The 17,323-nt window shown below is 42.7% G+C and overlaps 1 protein-coding gene and 1 long non-coding RNA gene across 2 annotated transcripts; one reads left to right on the top strand and one right to left on the bottom strand.

Moving 5' to 3' along the window:
• The first annotated feature begins 711 nt into the window (after window positions 1-711).
• On the top strand, window positions 712-11,702 carry LOC130202227 (uncharacterized). The gene is made up of 4 exons (XR_008833316.1): window positions 712-809; window positions 1,046-1,328; window positions 10,721-10,832; window positions 11,627-11,702. It is a non-coding gene; the product is annotated as an uncharacterized LOC130202227 (long non-coding RNA).
• Window positions 3,570-13,802, bottom strand: epm2a (EPM2A glucan phosphatase, laforin). The gene is made up of 5 exons (XM_056427585.1): window positions 13,714-13,802; window positions 11,619-13,632; window positions 10,628-10,802; window positions 7,153-7,397; window positions 3,570-6,627 (listed from the first exon to the last, which is right to left on the bottom strand). Exons 2-5 carry the CDS (start codon window positions 11,866-11,868, stop codon window positions 6,344-6,346), a joined length of 954 nt encoding a protein of 317 aa, XP_056283560.1. The 5' UTR covers window positions 11,869-13,632; window positions 13,714-13,802; the 3' UTR covers window positions 3,570-6,343.
• Between the last annotated feature and the right edge of the window lie 3,521 nt (window positions 13,803-17,323).

The following is a 17,323-nucleotide window of genomic DNA, read 5'->3' as shown; positions in this document are numbered from 1 at the left end:
TGGATATTAAAATCTCCTTCAATAATAACTTTATCAGTTTTAAGAACCAAACTTGATATAAATTCAGATATAAACTCTGTATATGGACCTGGTGGCCGGTACAGAATCACAAATAGAATTGGCTGTAGTGTTTTCCAGGTTGGATGTGAAAGACTAAGAACAAGGCTTTCAAATGAGGTGTAGTGTAATTTAGGTTTAGGATTTATTAATAGGCTCGAGTCAAAGATGGCTGCTCCTCCACCTCCTCGACCGGTGCCTCGAGGAATGTGAGTATTAATATGACTTGGAGGAGTCGATTCATTTAGGCAGACATATTCTTCATGGCTCAGCCAGGTTTCAGTTAGACAACATAAATCAATGTGATTATCTGATATTAAATCATTTAGTAACACAGCTTTAGATGACAGAGATCTAATATTTAGGAGACCACATTTAATAGTCCTGTTTTGTTGCACTGCTGAAATAATGGTGTTAACTTGTATAAGGTTATTGTGTACGACTCCTCTTCTGCTTACTTTTGATAGAATTAATTTAAGTTTAAGTGACCGTGGGACAGACACAATCTCTATGGAGCTCTGGGAGGGACTGGGTGAGAGGGGGCGGAGGCCCCGGGGGAGGGATGTGCTATGGGGGACACTGGGTGACAGGGATGACAGGGGCGTGGGGCTACTCTGTTTCTGCTTTATGACATTAACCCTGCGTTGTCACAGATATGGCTGTCCGTTGTCCGTGAGACCGAGTTTCGGCCTTTAATCCCTCCTCCATAACTTCTACCTGTTTGTTACAACCGTCCTGCCAAAAAAGTTGAGGTAACTCAACTATCATTATATTTAGATTTTTCACGTATTCTTTGACTGTTATGTGTTCGTCCCCCCCCCCCCCCCCCACACACACACACACATATCCCCTAGACCAAGAAGGGAACGTAACACAAAGCGACTTACAATACGTGCATTCAGTCATGAGAGTACAAACTCAGAACAACAATAATCGTGTTAGGTGTCAGTGATGTGTGTTCTCCCCTCCCCCCTTGTTTTCTCTTCAGGTGGCATCAATCACCACCTCAACGGGCTTCACCTTCTACTTCAGTGGAAGTTAATCGGAAAAGCCCAAGAGGTTGTGTCATCGCTTTCCTTGGAAAGGTGACGTCAGTCAAAGGAGGCAGTCTTGGCTGATAAGTTTGTTCTCACTCATAAGCATGTGTTTATGACTTCCTTCCGTCCAGACAGAGAGGCAGCGCCGGAGTTCGTGAGACCGAATTTCGGCCTTTAATCCCTCCTCCATAACTTCTACCTGTTTGTTACAACCGTCCTGCCAAAAAAGTTGAGGTAACTCAACTATCATTATATTTAGATTGTTCACGTATTCTTTGACTGTCATGTCATTTATTTATATCTCTATTTATGTGTTCACACGTATTTTTTCATTTATTTATGTGTGACATTTATGTGTATGCAAATGAGCTGGGGCGGTCCGAACCTCATTGTTAAACAGGATTGGTCAAGTCGGGGAGGAAGACAGAAGCAATCGATCCCTAGCACTTGGACCTGTAGACGAACAGCGTTTATTGTGCGTTCTTGTCTGTACATTCTAAATACTACTGTTGTTGAGTCACGGAATGTAATTTAAGGATGTTTTAAGCCGAGAAGTTAGTAGTATAAGCATCAAATCTGTGGTTGGTTTATCAAGATTCAGCCTAATAAGGATATGCGACGGAGATTTGATGTCCTGCTCGTGGAACCAGTGAGCTCCGCAGCGTCGGGCGGTCAGCGCGCTGTGTGGCCGCCGAGAGCAGCCTGATCTCGGCAGGACTTTTTTAAATGCTCCGCTGGCTCTGACGTCTCCGTAGCGGCTAAACATGAGATATAATTAGGTTTTGGAGGATCTAGAGCACAAAGAGTTTATTATGTATTAAAAGATAACGTTAAGTCAATTTGACTGAGGGTTAAGATTCATAACTTCATATTGTAGCGACCCTGGGTCAGGAAAGCTACGAGACGTTGTATAGTTATTACCGTTTATTCATAGCCTACGCCAAACAACAGTGAACACCGCAACACATTCTACTCCACTGTAAAGTATTTTACAATGAATAATTGGAGTAAATTCATGAGCAAGAACAGTTGATATGCTGACGTCACAAGACCAGAAAGACCGTTCTGCGTCCTCGAGTGTCTGGACTCCCAACACCAGATAACCAAGACCAAACTCCAAAAGAACACAAGTCTGTACTCAGTGTACATGGAATTGTTAAACGGCTGAAGTCAAAAAGCTGTCTAGGCTAACTTCTGCTAACGGTTAGCTGAGCGAGCTAACTTCAGCATTATGTGCCAGGCAGAAGTAGTAGAGCATAACACACCAGGTGCATCACACTCCTGTGACCGATCATGCTTTAGACCAGGGGTGCTCAATACGTCGATCTCGATCGCGGCGACCTACCAGTCGATTGCGGCGTAGTATTGGTAGATTGCATGACATTAAAAAAAATTGGCCCGCCCCCCTGAAATCTCCGCCCGCCACCCTGTAATTCTCTCTATAGCGCCAAATTACAGCAGAAGAAAGGGGTCTCGCGCCCCGCAGAGCTCCGATGCCGGCGTGTCTACGCGCATCGGGACGGAGCATAAAAAGGTCACTTGCCTAGCCTAGTTGAAGTAAGCTCAATTTCCTTCTGGGGTCGTGGCCAGCTTTATATGTGTTATGTAGCCCTGATGTAAATGTCCCAAGGATCCAGTTTTAAAGTTGGAGTGTAAATAAACTACTTGATTATGTGGCTGAATTATACAGAATTTCCTTGTCATCAATGTATTTTTGATCAAGGTAAAACGTGTGATGTTTCTCAATGATGTGCATTCAACACCACCGGGGACATGGAGCAGGCTAGGAACTCGGTAAGGGAAGTTACCCGAAGTATAATCATTATATACAATAGTCTTTTCCAACAGTCTGATGAAGAGTACAGTGCTTGTCCAGAGGCCACCAGGGGTCTGTCCGGATACTTGCTGTTCTTGAAACACTGACAGGCAGTATTCCCACACTGCTATTGTACAAATGATGCTACAATTTTCACAGCTGGTGATATTTGCCATTCCAGACATTCTGGTAGATACACAGCTCTATTTAGTTTTTGTCTTGGCTGGCGTCGCTGTGCTGATGACAGGCTGTTCACTGTCATGAACTTGGACCGATTTAAATGTGTCATTTGGAGCACACTGAAAAAGAGCATTTGAAACAGCACAACATGTATATTCAAAATATATATTGTCTGTTAAAATAGACTAAATATCATAATATGAGTCCAAGGAGTTTTAATATAAACCCCAGCTGTATATTAACGTCCTCAACAGTAGTTGAAATGGTTGAAATCATCTATATATACACAGGACATGCATACTGAGAGGACTATAGTTAAAATGTCTGTTTCAATATAATCTTTACCTTTGGGCATAAATAACTGGACACTGTAATTGGATAATGTCTTTTTTTGTTGTACACATTTCATACAAAGATTCCTTATCATAACCAAGCCGCTCTACTTTAATAGTGGGATTGAACCGTGCACTGAAAAGGTTGTTGTTTAAGTGTTTATTTTTCTTATAGTTGTTTCACTTTACAGTGGAGAAAATGTCGTTGATGGATCCATTCATAAAAATAGTAGTAGGTGTACTGCATAAGCACATTTAAATAATTAATATCTGGAATAAAGAAGCAGAAGGATCAATAAATACAAACTGAGGGCTTCAGGGACATTGTATGCCAAAAGAAAATTATCCAAACAAGCACACAGTATTTTCTGGGCACATTCTGGATTAAATTGTACTTTTGAGATATGTGTGGCTCGATCTGCAACATAAAATATTTACTAATGTGAATGCAAGGATCCAGGGGAACCGGTTTAGGTGATTGGCAGATCCTGGAAATCACATGGAATACAAATGCTTTCCAACATCCATCACTGACAATAACCCACCTCCAACACTGTCCAGCTGTCATTATACATCCTTTCTGCACACAGAGGGTCACAGGGTGAGGATCAGGTGCAGAGGAAACAAGGCTGGACTCCAGCTTTAAATAGAAACAAAAACTCTCTTTACTTGAGGAAAAAGGTTGAACAAAGATACACTGTGAAAGCTGACAGGAATAAGTGACACTCATAGAAACATTAGTAAATGCAGAAAACAAACTGACGGGACAAGGGAACAACTGGCACAATATACAGGGGGGGAGACATGTGTATGGCATGAGACAATCAGGGAGACATAGGAGTGGCTGAGAGCAGGTAAAGGGAATGAAACAATCAAGACACAAAGGAAACACAAAGGAGACACAGCTGAGACACAGAGCAGGGTGTTACACATACAGAGTTTTCCTATAAATATTCTGCTTCTTCAAAAGAAAAACGAAAGTCACACACTTTTCTTTGAACATATTAAAAATCCTCAATGATTTGCTTCCACTAACACACATGCAGGGTTCAATCCCCCCCCCCCCCCCCCCCCACACACACACAAAACACTAACTTAAAAAAAACAATATATCCAAAATAGGAATCTAGGAGGATGATCAACATTGACAAGCAGTATTCCATAATGTGTAATTGTGTATGCATTGAAATGGTCTGGCGGGGATTTAGTTTTCATTATTTAGGTGATGGGTTGGAATAGCATCTGTCGGATTAATAAATAAAGATGAAATGCTGTCAGGCTCTCTGGGAGAGACGGGGCGGAGCCGTATTCTTCTGACCGAGAGGAACAGGCATTGTCGTTATTTTGGTTTGAGGAATAGATTTGTTGCTTTGGCAACGCGTGCCAGGTTCATACAGCATTAATACTGTGTCCCAAAAAAAGAAATTGATCCATAATAATACATTAGCAACTGTGGGAAAAAAAATCCTTTCCTGGGGAGCACAGCCTGTTGGCTGAAAGTAAAAGGTAGTAGAGAGATACTTTTATTTCGGTTTTAATACTCATTCATTGATGTTCAACACATAAACGAAAATGTCCTTCTCTGATTTGTTTAGAACAAAAAAGACGAAAAGAAAAGGTCTTTTAAAACACCACTGCACCCTTTAGTGAATACTAGAGTCCTGAAGCTGACTCCAAGTGCACAACATGTAACTGTATATGCTCCATAGTAGACGATAATTCCTGAAGTTAGAAGCCAGCGCATCAAAATAGGATTAACAGTTTGAAACAACTTGCTGTCGGACAGCAGAACTCTCTTCAGACACTTGGAGATCAACCAGATTTTAAAAGCCACTCAGCTGAAGTGTCTCATGTGTCGAGTACATCTTCTTGCGATAGGTTATTTCTAGGGCTGTCAATCGATTAAAAAAATTTAACTAATTAATCGCATATTTTGAAAGTCATTAATTGCGATTAAAAGTTTTGTTTTCTTCTTTTTAAAGACAAAACTTCCCACAGAGCTGTGTTTTCAAAGAGGCTCCTACCTATAAAGTGCCAGCGAGGTATTTAATATCGTGGATGATAAATTGTTTCTTCAGTGAAACATCCAGATTAGTAAACAAAGGTGTATTAGAGACCCCATTGGTCCTGTCATCTTTAACATTGAACAGCAGCAGAACCAGTGGCCTTGATAAACTGACTGACATTCACATATGTCACGTTAACCCTCTGGAGGCTGGGGGCATGTTCTCCATTTTACAAAAAAATGTAAATTCACCTTTTAAAGGCGTTTTAATGTGACACATACCCACGTGTTCTACATCAAACATTCCAGAACAATCTCAGCTCTATTCAATGAGGCTCATTGTCCTCGCACCGTGTTCTCTGCTCTCTGACTGACAGGTTGCTAATGAGCCTCACCTGTGGTGGGAGGTCCTTTGTGATTTACTGAGTGTTCATTGGTTGTTTTTTTCACAAAATGTTGACAGACAAACGGATTCGTGTGACGAGTTATTTCCGCGCTGCGTCACCCGACACGTCGCCCCTCCGTTCCTCTGTGTATCAGAGGGGGAGACGGGAGGAAGGAGGAGCAGGAGGAAACCCGACTGATTCATCCACGAGTTTAAACTGATTTCTGCTCCTTATTTTCGCGGAAAAATATTTTTTTTAATAACGGAAACAGTGTTAAACCGTACTGCCGCGGTTTGACACTCAGAGGAGTGTAAAAACTTCAAGGCACACCGGAAGTAAACAAAGTTGCATTAATTGCATTAAAATATTTTAGTGCGTTAACGCGGCCAAATTAATCGCATAGATTAACGCGTTAACGCTGACAGCCCTAGTTATTTCACCTTCTACAGAGGATGCTTTTTACAGACGTCATATTCCTTTCCCAGAGTTCAGTCCAGTGGAGCGTCCCATAGTGTAAGGAAACTAACTTCTCATGTATCTGTGCAAGAGATGGATGGTCGTAGTCGTCCAAACTTCTGAGTGAAGTCGGCCTGAGCCCGGACCAAAGCCGTCTCATCCATGCACACCGCCGGCCTCCTGGCTGCAACAAAGTACTGCACCTTCCTCAGACTCCAGCCGAGGACGTACATGAGCAGGCCGCACACAGCTGCCGTCGACCGGCCTCCGTCAGCGTGACAGTGAACATAGACAGTGTGACCATTCTCCAACAGACCATGAAGCAAAAACACAGCCTGGGGAAGCATCCGGGTACGACCTGCAGACGAAGACAACAACAAACACGACGTTTAGAGGGAAAGGCATGCAACGTTTTATGTCTTTCAATTAACAAAAGCCCAAAACCAACAACGTTTTAGTCCGCCTCAGTGCTTTGACATTTCCTTACTGTATTTGCGGCATTCAGACCCGAGGTCGTTGATTCCTACTTCAGTCTTTAAAAACTAATCAAATTTTTTTTTTTTAAAGGCTCAGTAATTTTCAGGGTACCGTAGTAATATTATTGCATTTTTTTATTTTTTTATGTTCAGCTGTGGATTAATACCCATTCGGTGGTATAGTGTGAATTATGGAACCAGGACAGTGTCTGTGGGATTAACTCGGGATGAATAAACATGTCACTTAATGCAAATCCCCCCCCCAGTGAAGGCTGTCAAACTGAGGAGCTTTAATGCTTTTCAGCTCGATGACTGTTCTGCATATGCACTGCGAGAAAAGATGACTTCTCTCAACTGTGACTTGACTTCTATATTTATTCTTGTATATGCCCAATAATCCTCCTTACCCTCAGTGCTCATGTCAGGTGTGGGTATCCACACATACACCAGGCCACAGTCTTTGTACAAATGCATCATGGTCTCAGGGGTCATGGCTTCTCCGAGGTCGCGCCTGCAGCCGTCGGAGTTGTTCACCACTTCGCACTCTGTCTGGAAGTTCATCACTGCAGTAATTCCCAATCCATGCTTCATCTTTATCGTCACCTGTTCCACCTGTCGAGGGCAGCTGCCCAGCCAAATATGTGGCAGCACCCTGGGGGCAATACACAGGGACGCATTCATCATTTCTATTAATGCTGTTATTATATGCCACACACGCTGAACCAGTGGAGTTTGTGAAACCACTGAACTCCACAATGAAACAAATGCAAGAGAATGTGCAGCTGAAGATCATCAGATGACACAAGTTCAGAATGGATCTGCTTTTCAAGAGTCGTGTCGAGTGATGTTGTATCGACCCCTCTGATTCTCCTGATCCCCGTGCTTTGAGAACGACTCCATTGTGTGCTCATTAGCATGAAGTAAACAACCAGAGGAGGTGACAGTTGAGGGCAGGAAGGATGCTGCTGATCTGTGACGTCCCAGAGGGACACTTCAGTGCAAGGCTCCTGTCTCAGCTTGCTGTTATCCAAACATGTCACAAATCCCTGCACACTAGCTTTCCAGAGTGAATTGCTCTTTTCTGCATCTGAAGAATTATACTATTTGTTCTCTCAAAAACCAAATCAATATACAGTATAACACTTGGACAATACCAAGTTGCAGAAAACCAATTTCATCAGTTTGACAGACTATTTCAATCTATTACACTTCAATGAAAATAAGATAATTTTCAGAATATTCAAGTAAATGGTTACCCAACAAAGTAGGAATATAGTTTATGGAAAGGATGTCTGTCTCTGGTGCTCAGTATAAATAGTACGCTGTATAGACTTGTTGAGTTCAACAGTAATACAAACTAATTACAAAAATGGCTAAATAACCTTCACGCCTCCTCTTCTCTAAATACCAGCATGAGTGACAAGGCACCTGCTAGACAGTGAGGAAAAGTCTCGATGAATCATTTGAGTTATGGCAGAGGTGAGTGTGTGTGATACGTGGGGCTACATGGATGTGGGGTCTGACAGACTAATTAGAAATAGCTATGAATAGGAACGACACAAAGGCGCCGCGCTTCCTACTCAACACAGCCCCCTACTGTACTCCCTGTACACATGACACAGTGGTGGGATGATCTCAGGACAACGGAGAAGGCCTGGAGAGGTGTTTGCGATCTGTCACTGGTGTGCCAGGCCACAGCCCATCTCATGAATGTCACCAAACAAAAGAGCTGATTGTGGACTTAGGGTACAACAACAGACAAGTGTACCACCACTGGGGGATTAACGGGACTACTGTGGAGGGTGAGCGGGTATAAATACACTGTAAATGTTTTTGTTTGTAAAGTGTGTACTGTTGCCCTTGCACATTCCTGAGCCTGCTGAGCATTGCCACTTCACTTCACTGTGTGTGTGTGTGTATGTAAAACATCTTGAATCTTGAATCTTGGCAAACGCCTTGTAAGGTCTTCAGACACTCATTAAAACCGGATGGAACCAGCTAAGGCTGCTCATCCTTATGCAGGTTATGTGCTCGCTGCCTTCAGGGTCCCGGGATCATTTCTGCTGTGCCTTGTATATCATGCCACGAGTATGTGCTTAAAAAAGGAAGGCATGCACGGGTTGTTTGAGTTAATGCTCGGTGTTGTGTGTGTGACTATTTGCTCAACAATTAATGTCCAATAAACTGATGTCATGAAAATATAAATAGCATCCTCCAAACCATCAACTTGAATTGTTTTTGTGGCAGATATCCCCCACGTGTTAAATACATCACTACTGCTCATGGTTCAACATGTTCTACGCTTGTGTAGCTTAAGTCTGTGAGAGGCTTGAGAGGGCGGTGTGACGGTGCATAGAACAGTCAGCGTGACGGTGGACTTGTTTTCTTTTACCCGGTGGATGAAGGATTAAAGACTGACATTCATCTTCTGGGCACCATCCATATCACGAGCAAATTTCACAGCAATCCACATGACAGTTGTTGAGATATTTCGGTTTGGATCGAAGTGGTGACCGACTCACTCGACAGACATCGCCCTCCCGAGTGTTTGCTTACCCAATGACACATTTCTGGAAATCTTTTAAGAAGGGAAAACACATGCTGGGTGCTCTAACAGGGCCCTGAAAATAGATCTGGATACCCAAAACCTACAAAGAATAGTAGAATCAATGCCAGACAGATTGCAAAAAGTAGTAAGGGGACCAGTACAGTCGTGACTTTCAGCAACCGCTTGGACAGATTTGTATTTTCATGCATTTTTTAACAACAAATTACATCTTGAGGATCCCTTTTTAAATTATGTGACACAAGTGTATCTCTTGTTTGACCGGAGCATAGCGACTGATTTCAATCCAGCTGTTGATCCTGGAAGCTGGACCGATTGAGACAGACCTGTCACTGAGATATTATGAGCCGACACAAACAACTCACGATGTCTCTCTGATAGACTTGTGAAAAGGCAGAGATTGAAATCCCGTACTTACATTGTACGACTGCTTTTTGAAAGGACAACGATTTTCAAGTAAACAGCATTTATAAATGAGTGGGAGAGAGCAAGGTTAAAAAAAAAAAAAGAGAAGGAGTGAGCAGCCCTGAGCCGGTGATTGGGGCTTCGTCTTCCCCGTGAGAGAGAGACAACTTTCATCAAGAGAGGGCAGTGGCACATGACTGTTCTGCCCTGTTAGCTGGACAGTCATGTCAGCAGCAGAAGACGCAGGAGCTGAAGAATTATTTCCTCTCACTGATTTAGGATCACAACGAAGCAGAAGAGAAACTTGGACTGAGAACTAAAGAAGATCGCTTCCGTTTGAAAACCGTAAGGAAGACAAGGGAGGAGGAGCTGATCGACCCTCGTGTGTTGTTCAAGAAACAATCACACTTCAGCATGAAAACGAATTTGCCACTGGGGGATTTCCTTATTTTTCAGTCTTAATAAATGTAGGACACACATTTCAGGGCGGGGAGGGTATATGGATCTCAATTTGTACTTGTAACGGGTTACAAGAAAGCAATAATACCTAGACGTTATGAAAATGAAATATATCTGACTGCTTTTCTAAGCTAGTTTACCAACACAGACCAAATCCTCTTTGTAATGCCGAGGTAAAAGGTAAAGCTCAGCCACAACAATAAGAAACACCCTGAGGATCAGATGCTGACGGGCCTCTTGCTAAAGTACACCTCCCTCGTCTGTAGTCCGGTAACAGGACTGACTCTCTGTACCAACTCACAGTCTAAAGTCATGCTGCAAACATATTGACACTGAGTTCCAAAATATTTTCGCCGAGACTAACATGCCATACTTGTTGAATGAAATGGAGTTAACACAGCATTCCCAGACAACATCACAGTGATGGGTTTGGCTTTGTTTGACTGTATTACCTGGAGAAGTGAATGGCCTTCTGACCAGCCACACCAATGTAGAAGTTGGTGGTGTGTTTCATCTCATCTGTGTGTCCCGTTTCCTCTATCCAGTGACCAATCGGATGGCAGTACACTCCATCCACAACGTTCCTCTCATCATAGGAACAACATCTGTCATGGCTGGGACCACTACCTGGTGACAAAGGAGACAGCCTTTCAGCAGGTTAGTGACCATATATCCCATTTGAGGATCTTTAGGGACATTTAGTGATCATGAAGATGTTTTTAAAATGTATTTCCTAAACAAACAAAGGCAGATGTTGCCCATATTTTTCTTTGGAGGGATAAATATACTTTGTTGCGTGAAACAGGAAAACAACACATTAAGCATCATAAACAAAAGGAGAACATTGGTCTAATAATAACAGTGACAAAATAAATTTAATTTTGAGGTACTTTATTGAGTCTTATATCTTGGTGCTACTGAATACGTTCACTGCACGAAAGTTCAGAGGGAAGTTTTACAGCTTAACTAAGTAAATGTATATTACAGGTACAGAAACATTTGCAGATTTGAATAAAATAGCAAATCACATATGATCAATTTAAAGATACACAATATATAACACGTAATAAACATTTACAGTTGCAAATAATACTTGTGTGCAGTCAAATTACACTTAGGTATACTCTTGAATGCAGCGCCATTAAATGTAAGATTATATTTCAACACTGGGGAATGCTACGAACTGAAACGTCTTTGTAAAAACACCTCTGTTATAAGTGCACTGAAATCCACTCCCCACTGTGCGTTTAGTAAATAACACGTGTCTCTTTATCGCCATCGTGCGGCGGTAAAGAGGTATTACACAATAAGAAACAAACATGGCGGAGTTATTTTCGTATTTTGCCTGAAACGTTACTTTCGACGGCAATTAAATCCATGTGACGACTCCAAAATAATTAATTTATTAAACCTGTTGCACAACTTCAGAGGTCTGCTATATACCTTCCCAGACACAAATGCCGCGGACTCTCTTGACGAACTTGAACCATAATGCGTCTTTGAACGGCTCTGCCAGCTGGACGTCGCCGATCCACAGACACGGTTCCTGAGTCGACAGCAGGTGCTTCTGTGAGGCTCTCATCTGAACCGCTGCGCGCGGGTCCCAGCCGCCCATTTCTGCACGCGAACCCAACACGGAGACCTCTACGTCCGGAGACTCCGGAGTGAGGACGACACCGAACCTAAATAACATTGTTCAAGCCTCAACCAAATGATATGTCCTCAATCGTTTAGTATGGCTGGTTTGTTGTAACGCCTATATTGTAGCTGTTGTATTCAGTCTGCGTGGCCTATTGACTGTAAAGTGTGTTCTAAAAATAAATGGGATAGTTTGCAGCAAAGAAGGGGCTAGAAAGAATGAGGTCCCACTCCGTCAGAATTACCGCGCACCATACATCGCACTAAAATTAACTAATACAAGTGCCTGCAAGATTGCCACCCAATGCTGCCAATTGTTAAATATAGTTGTAACAGGTTTCAGGGTGTTACCAGTAGCCACCAGTAGCTCCCAGTAGCCCCCTCAGCACCAAAGGATCAGCAACAAGAGAGATATTTGGCAATATATTTTATTATTTCCCCTCAGACTGTCTCTGCTCTCCCCACCTCGCTCCTCAGTCCCTACTGCTCCTTTATGGAGACAGGCGCACAGATACACACACACACACACAGATTGTCCTCAGCTGGGCTGATTACCAATCAGATCTGATATGTCACTTTATGAAGGACCAATATTTTCTTATGTTATAAAGTATCCATTTAGATTGCCAATTGGTGGTCAATGTATCCTAACACACATGCAATGTGCTGCAACATATACATTTGCTCCCTAAATTGCTAATTTAATTAATTAATTCCATATGTCTATGTAAAACATGATTTACACAAAGATACAGGTTCCCCATCTTAGGCCGACTTAACATAATACAGCCTAGCCCTAGATTATAGTGTCCCAAAGTTTAACCCACAACCAAGCATGCAAGACAGATGTTGAAAGAGTATTGATGTAGTTTCCTCATGCAGAGAGATGAAACAGCTCGAGTTAAATAGCAACACTGTTCTCGATCTGAGCAGGGTCCAGGTAGCTGTAAGGTATTTCAAGCTGCAAGTTTCTTGTTGTAATTGCTTCACTGAGGGAGGACAACTCTGCTTGAAATTCCTTAATCATCTGCTTTGGAGCAGGCTCATTGAATCGCTCTTTGGGGTATGTACCTATGGGAACCTGCCGAAAGGACACAACCAAACAGTAAATCAGATTGACATAGTAATGTGTTCGGTATAAATTATTATAAACACTTAGAATGTTGTGAGTATTGATCATCGGCAACCCTACCATGTCAGTGTACTTCTCTGAAAGTATCCAACTGAGTGCTCCAATGTTGACTGTGTCACCAACATTTGGGAGAGTCTCCAAAAGTGTCTCCATGCTCGACTGCCCCTTCGTGGTTGGAGGAGGTTTGCGCAGCAGGAGTGAGCCATTTGGCATCCAGGAGAAGTTGTCAAACTAAATGAAAGAAATCTCAATATGTAACATTGATCGAAAACAAATTAACTTAATTAATGTCAAACATTGCAGGATAAAGTTATGCAACTCTACAATGGGAATTTAACCTTTGCCCCTGTGTATGGTATCCATGACTGCTGCATTTTATTCTATTCTTGATTAGTCTACAAAAATGCACAATGCCCACGATAGTCGACTATTCTGTGAAACCTCTTCCCAAATGTAATACTCAGCTAAAGAAAAAGTGTAATGAATGAAAAGCAGATTACAAACCGGTTCATACATCTGTTTTAGTGTTAAACAAAACCATACCCGATTAAACATCAAGACATACTCCAATGTCCAAACTAATTACCTGTCCATTGTTTACTGCAGCATGTTGACAGGTCACTGTGAAGATCACCATGGTGATGAATTTGGTCAGCTCCTCGGCAGTATGAAAGCTCTCTGGAAACCCTGTTGGTAGAACAATTACTCTGAGTTAATTATTGGCAATCAATATCTTCATTGCAATATTATATGCTTACTGTTAAATACCTGAGGCTTTGTTTCCCAAGATGCCATGTGTGAATATCTCACTGATCCATTCCTGCAGCTCAGTGTCTTTACACACTTCATTGTCTGAGGGATAGTAGTACTCCACTACGGCCTTCACAAAGCTAGTGGACACAAAACAATTACATGTACATGTTTTATATGTTAGGAGAGAAACACTCTAATATGTTGCTTGGACAGTAGCAATATTTATTTAAAGATTGCCTGTTGATGATGCTCCACAGCTTCAGGCCATCGTCTCTGTAGTAGAAGTTGGGGATGGATTCCAGTCCTCGTGCAGTGATGTCCTCTGGCAGACAGAGAGAGCTGTAGGTCGTTTCAGAGAGAGCCCTTCTCATGAGTTCCGTCAGTCCGTCAACTCCAAGTGAACTCTAATACGTAATTCATGCACACATATTTAAAATCAAACACATTTTTTCAAGTAAAATCATTTCACATTGTATTCAGAAATATTAATTTTACAGAGCCATACCTTACTCAAAGACCCATCAGGACCGAAAAGAGTTGAGCGCCCTCCAATGTTTATAAACAGAGTAGATTGGAAGTGTGGAAACAGCAGCTGTACAGACAAGGGAATAGTTTTATCAGGCAACACATCTCGTTTGTGTTGAACACAAAAGGTGAAGTACAGTCACTTCAAAAGCTAGAAAATGTAATACTGAGTAAAAAGGTTACGCTTAGAGAGGAGGGGGACTTTAGGTTCAGATGTGATTATTGTGACTCTACATGTGCAGAAAGTTCACCAGTGATGACAGATTAAACTAAATTTGATGTAAAGATATTACAAAGGCCCAGGGCCGGCGATTGCTATAGGCAAACTAGGCGACTGCCTAGGGCGACAAATGGGTTGGGGGTGCCCTCGAGTGTCGCCCTTAGACCTACTTCCCAAATCATAGTTAGAATAACAAGCATATTAAAACATGTTTATTAATCATGATCATCCTAGGGCGCCCCTTCAGCCACACGTTTACTTGTCAACCTGATTTTTAGATTGAATTGATGGTTATTGTCGATATTTTCCTAATCTGGAGCAGTTGCGTTAAGTTGTGTTACGTTATGTTAGGGGTCTAAATTGCTTGGGTTGTAAGTAATATATGGTGGCGCAGCGCATAGACCGGCTGCCTTAAGTGTGGTCTCATCTTACGTGAAAGAGATCGAACCCAGGTCGGTGCGATCTTTTTATTTTAATTTTTTCTAAAATGTATTTCTTCATACGTGGCTGTGATGCACTGCTCACTTATACAATCATAATCGCCGAAATGGATATGAACGGTGGCTTGAAGATCTCCAGCAATATGTTTGTGAATGTGTGACGAATTTGGTGCGCGAGACAGAGCCTCCGCTGCAGATGTCAAGAGAACACAACGCTCATGCAGTAGGTTTGAAAACCAGTAGGGGTGTAAAGGTGCGTTCACACCAAAAGCGAAGCGATTTTTTCGCGTGACCGAATCCCAGGAGAAGTCAACGTACAGACGCGTGTGGCTGCGATAGACGCCATATTTTTCCGAGCGACGCGTTTACAGCGGCGCAATTTTCGCCCCGAGTTGAAATATTTCAACTTTGAGGCGGTCGTCTCGCAACTCGGGTTAATCAGCTCTTGTGTTCTCTCGTAGCTGGAAGCGGAAGTCTTTCAGATGTAACAGTAACGTCATCGGTGAAAGTGACCGAGCTGAGTGAGCCTACGGGTGATGTCATGTATTAATCAGTGGTGGTGCGTCCATAGAGGGCGCTAGGGCGCCGCCCCTCTTAAAAATTTTAGATGAAAAAAAAAAGAAGAAAAAAATATTAGATATCCTGTCAAAAAACATTATATACCAAATCATTTAAATAGTAAATATACCGTGTTGACGCGCTAAATGTGTGTGGGAGACCGTAAGCCCCTGTCAACAACCACTTAAGTTAAATGTGACATAAATAATATATCGCTACTCATCCTCACGGAGAGAAGCCCCGCCCCATTTTCGGGGCTCCGGCCCAACATGTGTGCGCGGCAGCGAGAAAACATTTCACGGTCGTTTCGGCAAGGACGGCTTCTCATTGGCGGATGAAACGTGAATCTTGGGGCACAAAAATGTGCGCCCTGGCCAATGACATCGTTTCTTATTTCACGTGACTGGACTAGTCGGCAAATCAGAGACCGGTATCGTTCCCTCAGCCCAGAGAGCTCCACGAAGCTACGGGAGCAGGTTGCTAACGGAGCTGTTAGCTGGAGGATCAGTGAGTAATGCGCTGTTTAGTTTCCCCTGTCTGTTGTTCCAAAGTCCTGGGACTGAAACTCGCTGGACTACAACGGGGTGAGGGATCTAAAGAGCTTCAGACAAGTGTAAGAAGCACGAATCTTGCCGCAGTTATCTAGCTAACAGCATGAAGCTAACTCGCTAACAGCATGAAGCTAACCCTGTTTGCAGAGCAGAGCAGCAGAAGGAGACCGAACTGGCATCGAAAACACAACGAAGAAGTTCTGAAAAACAGACACATTCCCTCAAAAATAATGGAAACAGGCTGGTTACAGACATGATTGACTTTAACCAGAGAGTTATTGAGAAGTTTGCCAACTTTAAAGAGAGGAGGGCTACTTTTCTTTACACGTAGTGGGTCTACTCTGGCAAACACCCAATGTAACATGTGATCTCTTTCTGACTCTATTCTACTCTGAACCTCTTTCATGTGAGGGTGAAACTCTTTTATTTTGCAAACCTCTGAAACCCAACCCAATGTTCCTTAAAGCTGCTCTGAACCTCTCATGCCCAAAGTTACAGTGTGTTGATAGTTGTTATTGGACAGTGTTGAGCACGGTGTTTTCTTGAAATAAAGCTTTGTTTTTACAATATTCTACTCAAAACCTCTTCTCTTCTATTTAAACCGCGTCGCCCAACTGCGCCCCCCCCCCCCCCCCCCCAAGAAAATTCACCAGCCGCCACTGGTATTAATATATATACACTGTTTTATCTTTAAACACGAGATAAAACAGTGCGGCGCACCTGTGGAACGGAACTGCGTGCGCAACCAACAGTTAATTTTGGGTTCAAGATATTTTAAAAATGAAAGGAAAGAGTACGGCGAATACCACCATCTATTTCGCGAATTGTGTCTCGATGGCGAGCGCTTTCAGTTGCACTTCCGACCGAGCAGGAGTCAGTTTGAGTAGTGTTTAGATTTAGAATTATAAAGCTCTTCGTAATTAAATACCGCTAATATGAGGTTCTCCTCGGGAAAACAGGAAGGAAAGCCCGCCTCCTGCTTGATCCGATTGGCTGCCTTGGCCGAGTGTGGCATTGATGAGCGGCGCGCCTCCGCGCCTCGTGTCTAAAGTTGAGAATATTTTAACTTTTAACCGCGCCTGAAAAATGCAAGAAAACCGCGCCGCATGGCATTTAAAAGGCGCGTCTGAAAGGGAATCAATGGTTTTGGGAATCAATGGTTTTGCGGCCTACGCATTTTTGAGAGGCGCGTCTGGTGTGATCGAGCCCTAAGACCTGAACACAGCAAACGGTCGAGCGAGTAAACTCACGCGTTTTGGTACGTAATACCTACCTGAGGTAAACGATGAGTCAGGAATGCCTCAATGGGCTGATGAGCATCAACCATCTTC

This window comes from Pseudoliparis swirei, chromosome 12 (assembly GCF_029220125.1).
Source record: "Pseudoliparis swirei isolate HS2019 ecotype Mariana Trench chromosome 12, NWPU_hadal_v1, whole genome shotgun sequence".
Lineage (NCBI taxonomy): Eukaryota > Metazoa > Chordata > Actinopteri > Perciformes > Liparidae > Pseudoliparis > Pseudoliparis swirei.
The sequence above is the reverse complement of the archived record's forward strand: the minus strand, read 5'-3'. Positions and strand labels throughout refer to the sequence as shown.

Excerpts from the sequence above, each read along its gene's own strand:
- epm2a (XM_056427585.1), bottom strand. The coding sequence starts at position 11,868 with ATGTTATTTAGGTTCGGTGTCGTCCTCACTCCGGAGTCTCCGGACGTA. Across the intron at positions 7,398-10,627 it reads AAGGCCATTCACTTCTCCAG|GGTGCTGCCACATATTTGGC; the intron begins GTAATACAGTCA and ends TATTGCCCCCAG. Across the intron at positions 6,628-7,152 it reads ACCTGACATGAGCACTGAGG|GTCGTACCCGGATGCTTCCC; the intron begins GTAAGGAGGATT and ends CTTCGTCTGCAG.